Below are 16,986 nucleotides of genomic sequence, written 5' to 3'. Positions count from 1 at the left end.
GTGCCCTTGATCAACAAGCTGAGGAAAGTTACCCACATCTTTCCCTGGACTTTTTATTTGAAAACCTAGAGTAGAGATCTTTATTTATTATCAAACTTATACTGGATACTTATTAGGCAAGTATTTAAAATTAGAAAACAAAAGGCTTAAACATGAAAATTAAAAACACAGTTTTAGATATCCCAAATGTAGTTTCTTCATGCATGCTGGTAAAATAAAATTTTGCTTTCATTTCAAAGATAAAACTTAATGTTTATTTCCTCTTTGCTTGGAAACAGAAGGCATGACTTCCTTTCCTGTTTATAATTAAAAGACCTATAATCTTTTTCAACTTTTGAGTCAGACTATGAATCTACAAAACTGTGTAAGTCACAGAGCTCATGAAAGCAAGCTTGCCAGATCCTGGCTGTCCCCAAGTGTGATGTCACTTACCTCATGGACAACTGGCATGAGTGAAGTGGCTACAACAGTAGCCAGGTTGTTGTTGTTTCTAAGAAGAGACAAAGGAAATGATCTCATAGAGTATTTGTATGAACTAAGATGAAAAAATTGAGATTCCAGGAGAGCAAATTGTGTTCATTATAAAACATAGTTCATCCCAATGATCCACACTAGCATAAAAATGACTAGATCACAAGAAACAGCTCGAAGAGAACTTTGAAAGGGGGCTTTCTTTCTTTCTTTTTTAAATTTAAACTAAAAACAAGCTTCTTTTACATGTCAATCCCAGTTCCCTCTCCCTCCCCTCCTCCCCTGCCCCCCACCCACCCTCTGTACCAATCCCTTTCTGCTCCCCAGGGGAGGGTGAGGCCTTGAAAGGGTGCTTTTAATGGAGAAGGGCCTTGGTTATATTATTGTGTGGCCTTTAATTATGTCATTATCCATAGAATGTACTGACGATGGCCTCCTTCTACAGGTATTATTGTACATTTTTTGGACATTTGTCAGTGGATGGTAAAAGGACATAGGGAAAAATTTTGAGTAATGCAGTTATTAAACTTTGTGCTTATTCCCAATGACTTGTAGATTTTTTTAAAAGTCAGTGTCTCATGTAGCGTAGGCTCCACCAAACTTGTCATTAGCCAAGAATGACCTTGACCTTATGAAGCTCCTGCCTATAATTCTCCAATGCCGGGTGTATAGGCATGGGCTGCCATGCTCAGTTTTAGGCAGTGCTAGGGATCTTTGAACATGCTGGGTGGGCAGTTTAGCTATTTCATCATATCCTAACCCAAATTGTAGTTTATCTGATTCCACTGTATCACGTCTTCCTCCTGAGCTTGACTCCTCTGACATAAACTCAGACTCAACAAGCAGATATCCATGGACATTATTAGATAATGCTGGCTGCTTGCTTCTGTCTCTACATTCTTTTCACCTCCAGTTCTAGTCCTCGTTTTTATTCTTTGCAGTGATCACTGGATTTATTCTCTTCCCTGTTCTCAGTCATAAATGGGCATGAAAGGGAAATAATGATGATACAGTTTTAGAAACATGCATGGGGAATCTTAATAGCTTATGTTTTTCCATTTGGAAAGAGCTTTAGTTACCAGAAGGTATCTGCTACCTGTCTTTTGGCTTGATAGAGATGGTATTTTCCCCTCACCTCTGACTCAAACTGTATTCTTGGTCTTCAGTATGTAAAGCTGCCAAGGCAGACCTAGTATTCATGGTGGATGGATCCTGGAGTATCGGGGATGACAATTTCAATAAGATCATCAATTTTCTGTATAGCACTGTGGGAGCCCTGGATAAGATTGGTGCTGATGGAACTCAGGTAAGGTTAACCAGCCAAGCATTACATTATCCTATGCATCCAGGAATTATTTCACAGTCTCTTACTTTGACCACTTGTCAGGGGATGTAATCAAAGAACTGTGAAATGCTAATCCTTATAGGCGTGTCCAACCTGTTGCTCATGAATACATGCTATGATGCAGCCCAATTCATTTGTAGATGACAGACTCATACTACAACATCAAAAGGTTGGACGTCCCTCCCAGAGCTCTCGAGATTACCAAATTAAAGATGGTGGGAAGGACATTAGGGCATATTTATTTTATATTAAGGCAGAGTATTTCCTTTACACATGCTATTTTCCCTGCCCCGAAGGGCATGGAAGTCTTGAAAGTCAGAGGCCAGGTCATGGTCACACATTTCTAAGGATCATGTAGAATATGAACCTGTTTCATCCGTCCAACACATGTCTATAGTTCATTGTTCAACTCAAAACTGTCCCATAGTGCCACAGGAATAGAAGTAAACTGTAGGAAATTAAGGTAGCAAGATTTATGCAGCAATGAGTGAGATCACGGGTTTTGAACTAGAATGGCGTTGGCTTCAGCTGTTTGCTCTTGAACTTGACCCTATTTCCTGTGCCCCCATTTCTTTGTGCAGTGGGTGGAATCCTAGTAGTGACTTCATGTTTGTGTCATAGGAAGCTCTATATAAAGAATATAATCATGGTTCTGGGGCCCACCCAGTTGCCAGACTTAGGAGGTCAATTTTGGCTTGTTAAAGGAAGTGATAAAAGTGCTACAACCGTTAGAAAGAAATTGTAAAAATTCTAGCTTTCAATATGCACCTAGAACTTGAAATTTAGTTTGCCACTAAATTGATATTTTACCTCTATGAAAATTTAATGGAAAGATTAGGTTAAAGAAGAAATTTAAATGATGGTTGCTACTATGCTACTGTGTGATGTTTTCTGACCTTGTGGAAGTCCCTACCTGTGTAAAAGTGGATACACCCTCCATCTCCAGGTGGCAATGGTTCAGTTCACTGATGACCCCAGAACAGAATTCAAACTCGATGCATACAAAACCAAGGAGACACTTCTTGATGCAATCAGACGCATTTCCTACAAAGGAGGAAATACTAAAACAGGTAAGACCCAAACAGACAAACACTGACAAAACAATGCCCAGCAAAAGAAACTTGAGGATGACTTTTGTTATGAGGCTTGTTTGTTTCTTTTGGTGCTGAGTATGGAATCCAGGGCCATACACATCCCTCACAGGTACTCCCCCTTGAGTGGCAGCCTCAGCTCCCAAGACACAATGATTTTTCATTGTTGTTACATCTCTGTCCCACCCCTTCTCTGTCTGTGGAAGCAAGTGGAGGAGTGAAACAGAACTGTTGATTCTTTGTTTCAGGAAAAGCTATCAAGCACGTTCGCGATACCTTATTCACTGTAGAGTCAGGTACGAGGAGAGGCATCCCGAAGGTTATCGTGGTTATAACTGATGGAAGATCGCAAGATGACGTCAACAAAATCTCCAGGGAAATGCAGGCAGATGGTAAGGTTCTCGTATAGGCACCACCATGGCCACTGAGAACAATACTGGCACCAAGCACACATTCCTATCAGCTTCATTAAATATTCCCCAGTGGATCACATGGATCTTAGAATTGCAAGCATTTACGATTCCGTGGGCGTGCCTGTGAGGGGGATTAGGTTGGGGGGTGGTTGTGCTATGAGGCGATTAGGTGGCCTGTGAGGGGAATTTAGATGGCACGTAGGCATACCTGTGAGGGGCTTTCTTACTTGGGTTCACATAGGGAGGCCCATGCTGCATAGGGGTGGTGCCATCCCATGGGCTGAGCCCGGAACGAAAGATGAGAGAGTGAGCTGGGCATTAGCATGTGTTCATTCTTTGCTCTCGGTTCCTGACGGTGGATGCAATGTGACCAGTTCCCTCAGGCTCCTGCTGCTGCTCTGACATCCCTGCTGTGATGGACTGTGACTCCTCCTTTAAGTGGCTTTTGTCAGGATATTTGGTCACAGGAAAGAGATTAAGATGATATGCTTAGCAACAGTAGTTTAATACTTACGTGCCAGTTTTTACATGGTGACTTTGTTTAGACTGCTAGACCTTAAGCTGTACTTCTAAAGGGGGAAAAAAAGAAACAAAAACAAACCATTACTGCTTAAATAGCACCTCATACCACAGATGTCAGAATAACTGTTAAAAATACACAATTGTAAATATGTTGCTCAAATGGGAACCATTCTGGCTTATTCTCCACCTGGGGCTTTAGCTTTGTTGAGGTTTTTTTATGAAAAATTTCTTCAGGGGATGATGAAGTTATTTTCATGTAAGGAAATATGCACATGAAGAATTCTGATGAACAGTAAAAAATGAATTAGCCACTCCTCCTGGGCTTCCTAAATGATCACAATTTAATCATCTGGACATCCAGCATCTTTCATTGTTTGTACTTGGTGACGTTTTAAGTAATCAAATGTTGGTCATGTGTCACTCACAGGTTACAACATCTTTGCCATCGGTGTGGCTGATGCTGACTACTCGGAGTTGGTTCGGATTGGCAGCAAACCCAGCTCCCGGCACGTCTTCTTCGTGGATGACTTTGACGCCTTCAAGAAAATTGAAGATGAATTAATTACTTTTGTCTGTGAAACTGCATCAGCAAGTTAGTTCTTTTGAACTTGTATTCCTGAGTGTTGTGTGAAATCTGAGATATCTAACACGGGCTAAATAAGGAGTCCCATCTAGAGCTGAGGAAGGCCTGTTGACACCCAGGGCTATTTACTATTTACTATTTAAGTCCCATGGGTTTGAGCATGTGAGGTAAACATTTTGTCTCCTGCCTTTAGAAGTTTGGGATTATGAAGACCTTCCCAAGTGAGGACAATCTGTGTTAAACACAGGAGTCTTAAGACAGGATGATGGCCCCAAGTTTGAGGCCAGCTTGGAATACTTAGTATCAGACAAGGTTACATAGCAAGACCCCATCTTAAAACAAAATAAAACAAAGCAAAAGCAAACAAATGGAGGAAATCATTTTCAAAGATGTCTTAATTAAAACATCTTTCAACTTGTGCTTTCAAGTTGATTTAGCGGATCCGGGAGAGTGGTAGGAAGCTATGGCCCTGTGGTCTAAACGGGACATTAGCAGCATCATATTAAAGCTATCCCCACTGCAGTTCTGGCGTGGGAAGCTTAGGGAAGATGATGCTAATTTCCTGTGCTCTCAACAATGAGACCATACATGTGGAAGACGCGTGAGCTGGGCTTTCACATTGCTTTCATTGCTTTTCAGCCTGCCCAATGGTGCACAAGGATGGGATTGATCTTGCAGGTATGTGTTGCCACATTTTTTCCTATTTTCTTTGATTAAAAATAAAGGTTCTTTTTTCATATGATATATTCTGATTATGGTTTCCATTCTCTCAACTTCTCTGAGATCCCCTCCTCTCGTCCCATCTGAAATCCACAGTTTCTTTCTTTTGTGAGAAAACAAATAGGCATCTAAAGAATGATAATAAAATAACAAAAACAGGGACAAATAGGGCAAAACAAACAGGAGAAGAAAAAGCACAAGAAACACATAGATGTAGAGACACACACCTTTGCACACACAGGATTCCCAGAAAAACAGGAGAAAAAGCACAAGAAACACATAGAGATATAGAGACACACACAGGATTCCCATAAAAACAGAAGCCTTAATATATATGCAAAAGACTTGTAAGGTGTTTTTTTGTTTTTGTTTTTGTTTTTGTTTTTGTTTTTTAAAGGCCCTGACAAGATATGAGACAAAGAACCTCCAGCGATGCCGCTGAGTTACTTTTGTGTTTTGGCATCTACTGTTGAGCATGGGACCCAGTGAAACTCTGTTGGAGAAACTGAGTTTTTCACTGGGGAGTGGTTATAAACTAGAGATAGCCTCTGGGCTAGGGATGGAGGTGTGTGTTCTCTTCTCTCAGTGCTGGCATTGCATCTGGTTAAGACCCACACAGACCCTGTGCTTGGTGCCATAGTCTCTAGGAGTTCAATGTGTTCTGGTCCTGCTGTGTTCAGGATGGCCTTGTTTCCTTGCTGTCTTCCATCCCCTCAGGCATAAAGAATCTTCCTTCTCCTTTCCCATAGGGTTCTGTGAATCCTCAGGGGAAGCATTTGATAGAAATACCCCATTTAGGACTGAGTGTTCTAAGGTCTCTCACATTCTGTACATTGTCTGGCTGTGGGTCTCTGCATTTGTTCCCATCTAGTGTAAAAGGAAGCTTCTCTGGTGATGGCTGAGCAAGGCATAGATCTAAGACTATAGAAGAATGTTGTTAGGAGTCATTATATGGCTCGATTCCTTTAGCATAGCAGTAGTATTTCGTTTTCTTCTAGGTCCCTATCTAGTTTCAGGTTCTTGGCTACCCAAGCAATGTCCACTAGCAAGCCTTAGATCCTATCATCTATTGGTTGGTTACTTCCACAAGCCTTGAACCCCTATTGCACTAACACATTTTCAGGCAGGTCATCCCTGTAGACCAAAGGTTTTGTAGCTGGGGTGGAGTTTACCTTTCTTCTTTAGTAGCATGCAGAGTATGTTCCAGTACCTTGAACACTAGCCCATAGGGCTGAAGGCTCTAGGTAGGCACCAGCTCCATGTTCAGTGATTTGTGTAGGTGTTGTGTTCAACAATAGGACCTTATTGTCAGTTTAATAGAGAGTAACCCATGTCTTTTGCAATAGTCTGAGTTATTTTGGGGGTTTCCATTTGGCTGACATCTCAATTAGATGAAGTCTATTCCTGATACTGGAAGTTTTATTCAGTTATAATAGCTGCCCAGTTGGGACCCTGTCTCCCTGTTACTTAGTGATTTTATTTAGATCACCTTCATACACATACATATTTTTGGAAGCTTCTACTGCATCAAGTTTCCTCATGGCTTCTCAAATGGTCCTTACTTTTAGCTGTTCTTCTTTGTATTCACTCCCTTGCATCCTTCCCTCCTCCTCCCCATTCAACCCTCTCCGTTCCGTCCCTTTCCTCATCCATACAACTCCCCCATTTTCCCTTTCTAGATCCATTTCTACTCCATAGTCTATACCCAGCCTGTGTTGTGATGAGGATTGTAGCTTGCTTATTGATCACTTAAGGAGATCAAAGGGATGCAAATAGGAAGGGAAGAAGTCAAAGTATCTTTATTTGTAGATGATATAATTGCATATATAAGTGACCCAAAAATTCCACCAGGAAACTCCTGCAGTTGAGAAACACTTTTATCAAAGTATTTAGATACAAAATTAACTAAAAAAAATCAGTAACCTTTCTATAGAACAGATGACAAATATACTAAGAGAAGAAATCAGAGGAACAATACCTTTCACAATAGCCTTGAAAAAATATCTTGAGGTAACTCTCATCAAACAAGTGAAGACTTGTATGATGAAAATTTTAAGCCATTGCAAAATGAAATTGAAGAAGATATCAGAAGATGGGATGATCTCCCATGCTCATATATCAGTAGGATTAATACAGTAAAAATGGCCACCCTACCAAAACCAACCTCTATGAATCTACACAAACACCATCATTATCAGAACACTTTAAACAGAAATCTTGATCAATACTTGATTGGGGTCCAGCTGCCTGTTTTTAAATATTTAGTAGAAAATTAAAAAATACTCCTGTTTGTTCTTATACCCTCTCTTACCACCTTAGGATTTAAGATGATGGAAATGTTTGGTTTGGTTGAAAAAGACTTTTCTGCAGTGGAAGGAGTTTCTATGGAACCCGGCACCTTCAATCTGTTCCCATGTTATCAAATCCACAAAGATGCTCTGGTTTCCCAGCCAACCAAGTATGTTTTCCTTGCAAGATGCTAAAGTTAATCATATGTTTATTATATCTCAATGGGAAAAAAACGATGTCAATTTGTAATTTACTGTGATAGTTTGTGGTAAGATTTTCTATGATGTTTAGAGCAAATGATGTTTATAGTTCTTTGTTTAAAAACAACCCTGGGGCTGAAAAATATAGCTCAGCCAGCAGATAAGAGCACTAGCTGCTCTTCCAGAGGGTTCAATGCCTAGCACCCGCTTAACAGATCACAGCCATCTGTAACTCTATTTCCAGGGGACCTGGTGACCTCTTCTGGCCCCTTTGGACATTAGGCATGCATGTACCTATTAACATAGGTTAACATAAAACATCAGCCCCATCCTATAACTCTGGGTGAAGTTTAGCATAATTTCATCTGTGAAAATGTAAAAGTAATGGATGCTTACATAGTAATACAGTGGACCACGTGTTTTCTAAATCTTGATTTATGCTAAGTCTCATGCCCCTAAACAACTCTGAAATTTGAAATGAAAACTCAGAGACACCAATGGCTTGAGGTAAAATCCACAGATGGGGCAGGGAGCTTATGTAACTGGTAAATGAGTTTCTTCTGCAAGCCTGATGAGCTGAGTCCAAATACCTGGAACCCATGTGAAAAATGGACTCAGTGGTGTATGTCTGAAACCCAAGCACTGCCAAAGCTAATTGGGAGGTGGAAATGGGGAAAGTCCCCAATTCTGGGTTACCAGATAGCCTAACACAGTGATCTGATGGGGATTCACGGCAGTCTCCTCCTGGTTTTCAAAGCTTCCATAATGAAAGAGTATTACTGTATGGTCACAGGATGACTTTGTCAAGAAATCTACAATAAGGCATTGTTTTCATTCCACCATCAGGTATCTGCATCCGGAAGGGCTGCCTTCTGACTATACAATGAGTTTCCTGTTCCGGATCCTTCCTGACACTCCACAGGAGCCGTTTGCTCTTTGGGAGATTTTAAATAAAAATTCCGACCCACTGGTTGGGATTATTTTAGACAGTAAGTGTATATGTGTAGCATTTGCTATACCCATGATAATGCATGTGGCATGTCCTCATACCATTTCATGTTGCTTGTTGTGTGAACAACAAGCAATGAGTTATAAAATCATTGATTCATTCACTTATTAACCTATTCTTTCAAGAAATGCTCAATGAGTTCCTGCTTTGTAAAGCAAGACAAGTAGTATCTACTAGAGAGTGAATACCGCAGGCAGAGCAAAATTGGGGGGGGGGGCAGGGTTATTTGCAGAGGCGGGATCTGAAGTTAATTTATTTGACATGATATGATAAATACATGTGCCAATTTGATATTCCATAGAGGAGGCCAATTTGGCAGCATTGTATTTGGAAAGAATTCTGGGATAGAGATATACATTTGCAAGTTGTGTGTGTGCTACCAAATGCTATTGTTGAGAAAATGAGAAGTGCATGTGTTGAGATGCTTGGAGGCTGGAAATATGAAGAGGAACCAGCTAGGAAAACTTCCCCTGTCCTGCTGGGAAGTGTAACATGAGATGCTCACAGAGTTTAGTAAGTCTCATAATTAGAATGAAGGCACGAGCCAAACCCTGAAAGGTCTTTCTGCTTACTGACTCAAACAATTGAATTAGGAGATTGGTTTCTGACTTCCAAGCAATGGGAAATGTATGGAAGTCAATCAACAATCGAACAGTATGGGGGAATCCTTTTGCACTGATACTGAAACTAAGAAGAATCTACGGGGGTTAAGTCATTCACTCCATATGCACTCTGGGCTTCAAAATAAAGAAGTCCTAAAATGGCTAAAGTGAGTTTGCTCCCTGTCCTAGTTAGCTTTAACAGTCAATTAACATAGCAGAGAGTCACATGATAAGGGAGTCTCAAATAAGGGAGTTTCCAGATTGGATTGGCTTGTGGGCACATCTGTGGGGGAGTATCTTGATTGTTAATTTACATACGAAAGTCCAGCCCACTTCGGGCAGCACTTTGCCTATGAAGGGGTCTTGTGCTATATAAGCATGAGTCTGCTAACAAACCACCAAGTAGCATCTTCCATGGTTCCTGCTGTGTTTTTTGGTTATATGGAATAGCAAAAAAGACTTGGCTAATTAATTGGAGTTTAATGATGGACTTGTGACCGGTAAGTTTAAATAAACTCTTTCTTCCTCTAGATTGCTTTTGGTCAGAGTGTTCACTTAAAAGTAAAGTGAGAATTAAATTTTAGTGTAACAAAGCACTGTTGAGAAAAAAAAAAGTGTGTTTAGTTTTAATAATGAAAATTCCTTGTAAGACAAAGGCCAGAAGATTAGGAAGCTTTTATTTGTTCATAACAAAGGAGACATCAGTGTGGTAATACGTCATTTCCTGGGAAAGTTAGTGTCTGTAGTGGAATAGTAAGACAATATGTCTAGTTTTTCTTTCCTAATATTTATTGATAATGTTCTCTCTCTTTATCTCCTTTCACTCTAAGCTTTGATGACTGTTCTCAAGAAGTGATGTGGATAAGAGTTGAGGCATAGAGGTGTGAGGGGAGGGGACATGTAGGTTCCTGATCTCTCCATCATCACATGGCATGAAGTCAAGTACTTTAGCCACCTGAAAGCCTGTAACAACCTGAGGACTGTTCGGTGTCTCATCCCCCTCCTTTTGTTTTTGATATGGTTTCAAAATGATGGATTCACTATTTTCTGTCAAGCTGGATTTTAGGAAAAAGTTATTTACCAGTTTAAGTTATTTCTGAAATATCTGGCTTTTCTTTATTTGACTAGATGGTGGAAAAACTCTAACTTATTTCAACTATGACTATACTGGAGATTTTCAAACTGTTACTTTTGAAGGACCAGACATCAGGAAAATGTTCTACGGAAGCTTTCATAAGGTTGGTGAGGGTCTTAGTGTAATGTACTTATCAATTCCACTTTCTCTTAGGAAGAGGAATAGGTGTGTGTGTGTGTGTGTGTGTGTGTGTGTGTGTGTGTGTGTGTGTAATTTTTTTCTGATAGAATCTCTCTATATAGCCCTGGCTGTCCTGGAACTCATACACTCAGAGATCAATGCTGGGATTAAATGAATGCTCCACTATACCCAGCTCAGAAATATATTTCTTGAAATTCATGGAGCTTTGGGTTTCAGAATTTAACTGGAGTAAGAATTACTTCCTTCAGGACTTGACAATGATATCCAAGATTCTGAGGTGAGACACTGGAGTGTGTACTCATAGCAGGCACTCCAGGGGATATTGACAGATTCCATCCAGAGTCTTCCTTTGAGAAAGCACTGAATTCCTAATTAGACCAATGTTCATTTGCTGCATTATTTGTGATGTAGTAAAGATTGCTGGCTGGGCTGGTGGCACGGCTTAGTGGGTAAATGCATGTAGCAGCAGATACTGAAGGCTTAATGATCTCACTTTGATCCCTCCAGCCCATATGAAAGATGGAAGGAGAAAACCAACTCCACAAAGTTCTCCTTTGATACTACCCACATGCTATGAAACATGTACACACACAGATACACAGACAGACAAACAAACATATAGACACACACACACACACACACACACACACACTCAGAAAGGATTGCTGGTCTCCCTCTCTCTGGCCAATTGGAACTTTCCATGTTTTTGTTGTTGTTGTTGTTGTTGTTTGTTTGTTTGTTTGTTGTATCTTTATTGCACACTGTATAATTAAGAATGATTACATATGAAAACTCACTTTTTTTCTTGTTTGATAGGATTACGTACTATCTGAAAACTGTGGGGGGGGTACAAGTGGAGGTTTATGAATCAAAAGTTCCATTAACAGCTCTTAGAATTTCATTAGAATCATGGTGTGATGCTTTACTTGGTTGTGTAGAGTGTATTGCAAGGCAGCCAGGGAAAACTGTAGGGGAGATGGAAAGCATTTACAATATCCATCTATGTCAAAAGAGTCATTGTCATCACAAGCTGTGGCTTACGCATGAGCTTGTGTTCTCACTTTAAGGAACTCTTCATGGGTCTTCAATAGTATAAGGCTTTTCTTTTCCTAACCAGGACTCAAGGAGCTACAAGTGAGATTTGTTAATGATTGGCTTTAAATGTATAAACCTTTAAACTTTTAAAGCTGTATAAAGAGATACTTCCCTCTAGCTTATGTGCTAGTAGAGCTAAACAAGCAGAATAAATGGAGAGGCCTACTGTGTGGTAAACTGATGCAACACATGACTGCTGATCGAAGATGCCAGTGAAAATCCGATTCTCACAGATCAGATTGTATTTGTTCGAAGCATTACAATGGAATAAATAGCTTCATTATTTATTGATTATTAGCTGGCCCTATCTTTTACATTTGGGGTATAAAATATAGTCCCCAAATCGAATAACCATTTCTATGTGTAACCAAAGAAGCAAAATATTTTTGAGGATGTTTCAATGTCCTTTGTAAAGCAAAATATTGTTTTAAACATGGGAACAATCTTCCCCAGAACACACAGAAGTCAATTTCTACTCTTGTCAATGACAGTGTTAACAAGAAGCAAGCCACAGGGTGAGATTTCCCCCTGGATGGTCTCTGTTTGAGTAACTGTTAGTTTCTTTTTGAGAGGAAAAATTTCTAATGAACTGCCCTGTTGAATGGAATTGCTTCTACCCTGATATAACTTAAACAAAACATTAAATAAAAATAGGTGGGAACCCACGTGCTTTCATCTGTTGTACAACAAAACAGTGTTGAACAAAATCTGGAAAGCTAAACTATCTAAATATAAAAGATGTTACATCATTGACGCGCTGTATGTGCTCATGTTTTGAGCACAGTGTTAGCTGGTGTAGCTTTTATAACCTTGATTCACATCGCCCAACTGCCTTCATGGAGTTGCATTGGTTGCCTTCCTATGGGAGTGAAATCATCATTAAAGTATGGATTTTACTTTCCTTTCACTAGTCTGCCACAAACAGCCAGTATTCATGAAGCAAACAGTCCAAATCAAAAGTGTGTAGTGGGCCCAGATATTTTTATTTGAGAATGTAGTCGAAGTGTGTTTACCTGGTTTATCTACAGTATACTTACCCTTGATGGTTATTAGAGGATAGAAAGATCCAGCTTTTCCGAATCCTCACAAAGAACCTATGACCGCTGAAGCAATGTCCTGCATGTCTTTGAGATTGTAGTTTGAGAAAATTGCATTGGATGCTAATCTGAAGGGCTCCTTCTCACATGTATTCCGTTGCTTCCCTTCCCCTCCCTTAAGAAAATGTCCTCCACTCTCTTGTGACTCCTTGCAGCTGCTGGGAGGTAGGGAAAGTAGGGGAAGACAATGGAGGAAGGAAACGAATTAGCACTAACTATAATGACATATAAAATTCCATAATAACACACAATACTTTGTGTGCTAACTTAAAACACCAGTCAAAGTAAACTCTCTAATAAAAAGGGATCTCTAATAAAAAGTGGCTCATTTTCAAATCATGTCAGAGGAAGTATTTTGTAGAGATGATTCTTGAATGTCAAACAGTCACAGAAAAGGCCTAGCAAAGTCATAGAGACAGAATGCCCTCCCTCCGCTGCCCTTTTTAACTATGAGTTATACAGTTACACAAATTGGTTGGTACTTCTCCCTGCATAGGGCTTCCTAAAACACCTTTTCTTTTACCCAGCTCCACGTTGTTATCAGCAAGACTTTGGCCAAAGTGGTTGTTGACTGTAAGGAAGTAGGCCAGAAGGCAATCAATGCGTCAGCGAATATCACATCGGATGGTGTGGAAGTCCTGGGGAGAATGGTCAGATCAAGAGGACCCAATGGAAACTCTGCACCAGTAAGTAGATAAGGAAGTGAAACTAAGTGTCTGTTACAGGAAAAATCCTTTAATATACATTCAGCTATTTTTAAGGCAGGGAATGTGGTAATGAGATGATGGATGGATAGATGGATGGATGGATGGATGGATGGATAGATGGATAGATGGATGGATAGATAGATGGATGGATAGATGGATGGATGGATGATGGATAGATAGATGGATGGATAGATGGATGGATGGATGGATAGATGGATAGATGGATGGATGGATGGATGGATGGATGGATGGATAGATGGATAGATGGATGGATAGATAGATGGATGGATAGATGGATGGATGGATGATGGATAGATAGATGGATGGATGGATAGATGGGTGGATAGATGGATAAATGAATAGACATACATAGATAGTTACTCTTCAAACCAACACAGATGTTCAAGGCAGTAAGCTTATGAGAATGTTTCAGGTACTAGGGTAGTTAATTATCTAAATGCTTTTTAAGATTTGAATATTATAATATTCAGCACCTTATTTGTGACATTTGTGGTTTGTTGTTGGAATTCCAAACTCTACATGTACAAATTTATGCAAGAAAATACAAATCCTTACAAAGTTCCTCAACATTATACCTAGGAAAGTGGCATATGCCTCTGATTTGGGTTAAATTTGTATATTTTAAAACTATTTTTTGCTATCAATAATGTGAAGTTTACTCTTTAATTATGAGTCACTACTTATGTAACAACCCTTCTAAAATAATTTTTACACCACTAAGATGGAATCTAAGTCTGGGAGACTTTTAATTGGCGAAGAAATCACATTCCTTTCACTCACTACCCACAAGAAGAAAAGAGAATGGCCTGTATAGGGTTTCATTTTAACATCATGCACTCACAGCTAATTAGTAGTGCTCTCTCATTTGAGTCTTTCTGGAGCTAGTCACACATATTAAGAGAACTCTGACTATTCTCCTTTATATTCCTTCTTTATATAACACCAGAAACTGTATGCCAGGGAGTGTAAAAATACATACTTAACAAAGTAAGAATGTGGTGGACCAACAAATGGAAGGGTTACTAGATAAACTCATTTAAGTGGGGAGAGGGAGTCTAGGCCCAATCACTTAGTGCTATTAAGATTGTCTTAATTTAGGCATGGTGCAGCTGGTCTCTGGAGGTAGTACTCAAAGGTCATCAGATATATTACTGGAGAAATGAAATTTTCACAACAATGAATTCTCTATTCTCCATCCCACCTTTTCCAGACAACTACTCATTTATAACTTGATTACTGACTGTCATATCTTTTTGCTGTTTCATTAATTCATTTTTACCTCTCTAGACAATATAACCTCCTAAAACAAAATAACAGCATGGGCTTCCTTTAAAATCCATCCCAGTGTCTAACATATCATACAAGCAGAATAAGTGCCCAAGAACACTTGCTGGACCATGAACAGAAATGGACTGTTTCTCATATATAAGGTTTTGTTTATGGTCCAGGGGATTGAACCTAGGACCCTGTGAATATCAGGCAAAGAACTCTGACTGAGCTACATTCCTAGTACCAGATTTGACTTGCATATTTTCTTTCCTTAAAAGGTGTTGTCTATAGTAGACCCCCCCCCAATGTGGCATTGACTGCAATCTTAAACAAATCCTACTCTCCCCTATTTGTCTTTTATAATTATAACTTTATAGCAATTGTTTTTCAAATTACACCATGGGTAATTATATACTCTATGTTCATAACTAAGGAAATACCAAAAAAATGGATTTCTAAACTTAAAAGTGCCTGTACATCTCAGGTATGCTGATGGTAATTTTTCACATTGGAATACCAAAGAAATGCACTTAAACAGAAGGCCTTTTGTGGCAGCTTGTAGCCAGTAGAAGACAAAGGAGAGCTTATAGATGTCAATGACTAAAGAGCTCTTTGTAAGGCTACTAGGAAAAAAAGCCACAGCTTTCCTTATAATCTAGAAGCCTATGAAAGGCTACTAAATAGATTTCTAGTCTTCCCACTTACTAAAGAATTTGCTTATGCTGAATGGATAATATTAGGTTAGATCGTAAAAATGTGATTGAGTAGTTGGTCTGGCTTTGGGCGGCATTGCTTAATGCTATCAGCGCAACATGAGTGAAGTCCTGGCCTTTGGATTTCAGTATCACTTCAATGTTGGTCTTCCTCTGGTAACCAGCAAAAGGGACATGGTTCAGATAATTCCAGGAGGGGGAATGTGTAGCGGGCACAGTGAGATAATTCAGGAGGAATAATTGTAATAGTAGTTCACAGGTCAGTATCACTTGCCAAATCCAACAATAATTCAAAAATGTTACCAGACTCTAAGATTCCTTCTCTAAAGAAAATGTATCATTTCCAACCATAGTTGAGCTAACGAGAAAGAATTTAGGGACATAGTAACTACTGTATAGAACTTGCTCACATTCTTAACAAAAACAACCCATGCTCAGAAATGCAAGATTCAGCAGGCAATGGCAGTCCCCAGGGAGACTAAACTAAATAGCAGTTTTAACCTACCTGTCAAAACACATGTGGAAAGAAAGTAAGTACCTTTCCCTTTCAATCTTTCTTCTAAGAAGTTTGTTACCTTTTTTATTTGGATGATTCTAGAAAAAGTTTGAGCTTCTGGCAGGGAACTATGTTTCTTAAAGTTTCTTTTCTGCTTATTTTTTTTTTTACATCTAACACTTAGGCAGTTATTCAATTGGCATTTATTCAGCCTCCTGCTGTTGAAATAAAAGAGAAATATGTCAGGGAGCCACCTATAATTTTATTCACTGGTGTAGGATTCAACAGTAGACTAGCTGATGATTCTTCAACAGCCAAGCACTATTTTTTTCTGTATTGAAATATTCATACCATATATTCTGATCACAAGTTTTCCCTCTTCCAACTCTCCCCAGATCCTCCCTACCTGTCTACCCACCCATATCCACACACTTTGTTTCTCTTACCCTTTACAATGCAAACAGGGATCCAATAGAATCAATGATAAAGTAAGATAAAGTAAAAAACCAAACCAGAATAGGACAAACTAAAAAAGCAAACAGAAAAATAGAGCCAATGACTCAAGAAACAAATATAGATGCACACACACACACACACACACACACACACACACACACACACACACACACAGAGTCATAAAATCAAAATCAAAAGCTATAATTTATAAGCAAGCGATATTTTTTAATCACCTAAACATTCAATAGAGGATTAATATCTAAAACATGTAAATAACATTAAGAAAACAAATGCTGGATTGGAGAGATGGCTCAGTGATTAAAAGCACAGACTGATCTTCCAGAGGACCAATGCCAGCACCCACATGGGTAGCTCATAACTGTCTGTAAATCCAGTTTCAGGGGATCTGACACTTTCACATAGACATACATGTAGGCAAAACATGAATTCACATGGAATAAAATAAATAAATCATACATTAAAAAAGAGGACAAGGGCTAAATTGTTAAAAGGAGCTTTTTCTTGTGATTTTTTTTTTTTTCTGAGACAGGGTTTTTCTGTGGCTTTGGAGGCTGTCCTGTAACTAGCTCTTGTAGACAAGGCTGGTCTCG

General features: G+C 39.3%; 1 protein-coding gene across 1 annotated transcript in view; it reads left to right on the top strand.

Moving 5' to 3' along the window:
* Window positions 1–16,986, top strand: part of LOC103158800 (collagen alpha-1(XIV) chain) — a 208,269-nt gene that overhangs the window by 126,392 nt on the left and 64,891 nt on the right. Inside the window, exons 27-35 of the mRNA XM_027431692.2 lie at window positions 1,638–1,777; window positions 2,763–2,886; window positions 3,156–3,299; window positions 4,270–4,434; window positions 5,065–5,103; window positions 7,465–7,603; window positions 8,481–8,623; window positions 10,374–10,483; window positions 13,241–13,399. Coding sequence (XP_027287493.1) covers window positions 1,638–1,777; window positions 2,763–2,886; window positions 3,156–3,299; window positions 4,270–4,434; window positions 5,065–5,103; window positions 7,465–7,603; window positions 8,481–8,623; window positions 10,374–10,483; window positions 13,241–13,399 — 1,163 coding nt within the window. The remainder of the gene's footprint in view (window positions 1–1,637; window positions 1,778–2,762; window positions 2,887–3,155; window positions 3,300–4,269; window positions 4,435–5,064; window positions 5,104–7,464; window positions 7,604–8,480; window positions 8,624–10,373; window positions 10,484–13,240; window positions 13,400–16,986) is intronic.

This window comes from Cricetulus griseus, chromosome 10 (genome assembly GCF_003668045.3).
Source record: "Cricetulus griseus strain 17A/GY chromosome 10, alternate assembly CriGri-PICRH-1.0, whole genome shotgun sequence".
NCBI classification, from domain to species: domain Eukaryota; kingdom Metazoa; phylum Chordata; class Mammalia; order Rodentia; family Cricetidae; genus Cricetulus; species Cricetulus griseus.
The sequence above is the reverse complement of the archived record's forward strand: the minus strand, read 5'-3'. Positions and strand labels throughout refer to the sequence as shown.